Here is a 2,836-nt window from a genome sequence, read left to right as displayed (position 1 = left end):
TATTTCACAGTCAGCAGGTGATGTCTATATACAAAAAACACAGTTTTATTCATATCTGTTGCTGCCTTAAAGTCTGGGCCATGGGGAGACTGAGGATTACTCAATCAAAAGATCCTGCAGCAATGCACTTTTTTTTGCAACGAAGTCAATAATGTCATCAGTTTTCAACTGAGACAGCACATTCCATTCAACTGACATGAGCATAAAGGCTTCAAGGTTTTCCTGACCAATTTGGTTTCTTAGGCGGGTTTTGATGCACTTCAGTTTGGAAAAACTTCTCTCACAGGCTACTTGTGTACAGGATAAGGTCAAGACATATTTGTATGCCAAATACAAATGCCGATAGGCACTGCTGAAAAGAAGGTATTTTTTCAAGATAGAGTAACAACAGACAGCACAGTCACGGCAAGTATTGCACTTTGTTGGCCCAGCCTCAGGTTTTTTGTCAAATTCTTCTACTTGAAGTGGTTTGTCTTCATTAATCTGGTCTTCTCTGTCGTACTCTTCAGGTACCATTTAGCAGCAAAATCCTGAAGTTCTTCCTGCAAAGTCTGCACATTTATTGAGCTATCTATGTTTTGCAACAAGGAGCAAAGTCTCACAAGAGCATTACCTGGGAGAGTCTGATTGAAGTTCTTTGGGTCTAGGCATGCTATATCTGCTGCCAAAGTGAAGTGTGTCTTGAAACGAGTGGTCAGACTTTGAATAACTTGGTCCATTACTGTATTATGCACCCCAACACGAAATCGATCTTTAGCTAGGGTTATAGGCTCATCCTTTGTGCTCATCCCAGGCATCTTTTTAAAGGACAATCTCCCTTCTGGAAGTGTTGTTTGTACTTCTTGGTCACAGTTCCTTTCTGCTAAACCTTTGTTGGCCCACTCTGAAAATGTTGTGGCAGCAGAGTACACAGCATCAAAATTGCGGGAATCTGTGGCAAGGAGTTTTACAGTGTCTGACACCATTCTCTGTGCTTGCAGGATATCCATTCCACTTGTTTGGAGAAACTTAGACAGTGGTGTGGTTGAAGCAAAAATGCGAAGATACAATTGGGCTGTTAGGACTGTTTGAAATTTACATAGTCCCTCAGCAAATTGTAAGGCTTGGCACCGTACATTTGGAATAAATCTAAGATTGTCAGATGAAATCTTATGAAGGACTTTGACCAAATCAATAAACATAGCATTGGCAGGGTTATTGAAAGAGCCAAAAACTTTCTTGAGAGCAGCATCTTTTGCCCACCATCTTGTTTCTCCAATGATCTGGACTGTCCGGCTATCCTTTGCCAGCTCACGCCACACATCCATCCGCTTATATGACTCCCGGAGAAAGACTGCACAAGAGTGTAGCAGTCCAAAGAGAGAGGTGGACGCTGTAGATGCTTGGGTCACCTCAATAAGGACAAGGTTTAACACATGTGCATAACACCAGACGTGTATGTGATTTGGAGATTCTTTGCTTAGCCAAGTACTGAGTCCATTGTACTGGCCTTGCATGTTGGAAGCACCATCAGTCGAATTTCCAATGCACTTAGCTATGTCAAGACCATTTTGTTGAATTGCAGTTTGTACCAACTCGAACAATCCTTTTCCAGTTGACAAAGTGCAATTTCTGACTGCTATTAGGCGTTCATGTACAGTGTCTGTGACATATCGGATGATAATGGAACACTGGTCAGTAATACTTATATCTTGAGTTGAGTCTATCTGGATTGAGTACATACCTGCATCGTTTATTTCTTTAGCAATGTGTCTTTTTATCAGTTTGGAAATTGTTTCTATTACATAACCAATTGTGGTCTTTGACATGAATGTCACAGATGCACCACGACCACCTTTCTGTTTTGCTTTGGAAGTGAGAGACTCAATGTGTTGTTTAAGAGGTTGGTCATATTTTGACAGCAGAAGGATGAGCTCCAGAAAGTTCCCATGATCCATTAAATCATTATCCAACTCAGACACAGACTCTGATTTCCCCCGATAGCTAAGCCCCCTTTTACCAATCAGTTTAATAACTTCAACCACACGCTCCAATATTTCTCTCCTCTTTCTGACTTGTACTGCACGAGTTGTCTGCCGAGAGAAGAGGAGAGTGGTTATGTCAACTCCAGAAATTGTCATCATATACGAATCAGTGCATCTTTTGTGGAATTGGGATGCCTCATGCTCTGTAATGCGCATGTACACGTGCCTAAAGTTTTTCACCCCTCGAATAAAAGGCCCACTTTCTTCACATTTGCTAAATGCCAAGCAAACTGTGCAAAAGAAAGCTTTTTGGATTTTTGAAAAGCTTAACCAGTGTCGCGTACTCCCATCTTTCCTCATGAATGCCAACTGCCCATTGAACTGTTGACTTTTGGAAGATTGGATTGGGTGATAGTGAAAGAATGCAGAAAGCTGGTCATGCGTTGGCCGTTGAAAGTAAAGGTCAACTAACTGTGTCTGGTCCTTTCCTTGAGTATCCGTCTTATCTTGGATCCCAGAGCAGTGAGACAGAAACCTATAGGCCTGCTGTTTTCACACTCATGCAGGCAGTGAGTAAGGGGTGTGTCCATATGAAGGTGAGGCAGGAGCTGGGGAGGGAAAGGAAGGCCATAAACATCAGCCAACAAGATCCCCCATTGAGGAGGGAGTCACTGGAAATTATGAATACTATGAAATGTTATCTTAGGGCAAGCTTAGACTCTCCCAGAATAACAAAAAGAACATAGAAGTAGAATGGTGCACTCAGCAAGAGGTGCCGAATGACTTAGGGGTCAGAGCGCAGCCTCCACAGCATAAGACAACCAGACAGTGAAGCACTAAGGGGAATGAAATGGAAATTTTGTATCGGAAAA

General features: G+C 42.2%; 1 protein-coding gene across 1 annotated transcript; it reads right to left on the bottom strand.

The window, feature by feature from the left end:
- Positions 1 to 455: 455 nt before the first annotated feature.
- On the bottom strand, positions 456 to 2,180 carry LOC147705999 (zinc finger MYM-type protein 1-like). Its single transcript, XM_086929585.1, has one exon. The coding sequence runs from the start codon at positions 2,178 to 2,180 to the stop codon at positions 456 to 458; it is 1,725 nt and encodes a 574-aa protein (XP_086785711.1).
- Positions 2,181 to 2,836: the final 656 nt, after the last annotated feature.

The sequence above is a fragment of the Lissotriton vulgaris genome, chromosome 7 (assembly GCF_964263255.1).
Source record: "Lissotriton vulgaris chromosome 7, aLisVul1.2, whole genome shotgun sequence".
Classification (NCBI taxonomy): domain Eukaryota; kingdom Metazoa; phylum Chordata; class Amphibia; order Caudata; family Salamandridae; genus Lissotriton; species Lissotriton vulgaris.
Note: the sequence above shows the minus strand (reverse complement) of the source record. Positions and strands in the feature narration are given on the sequence as shown.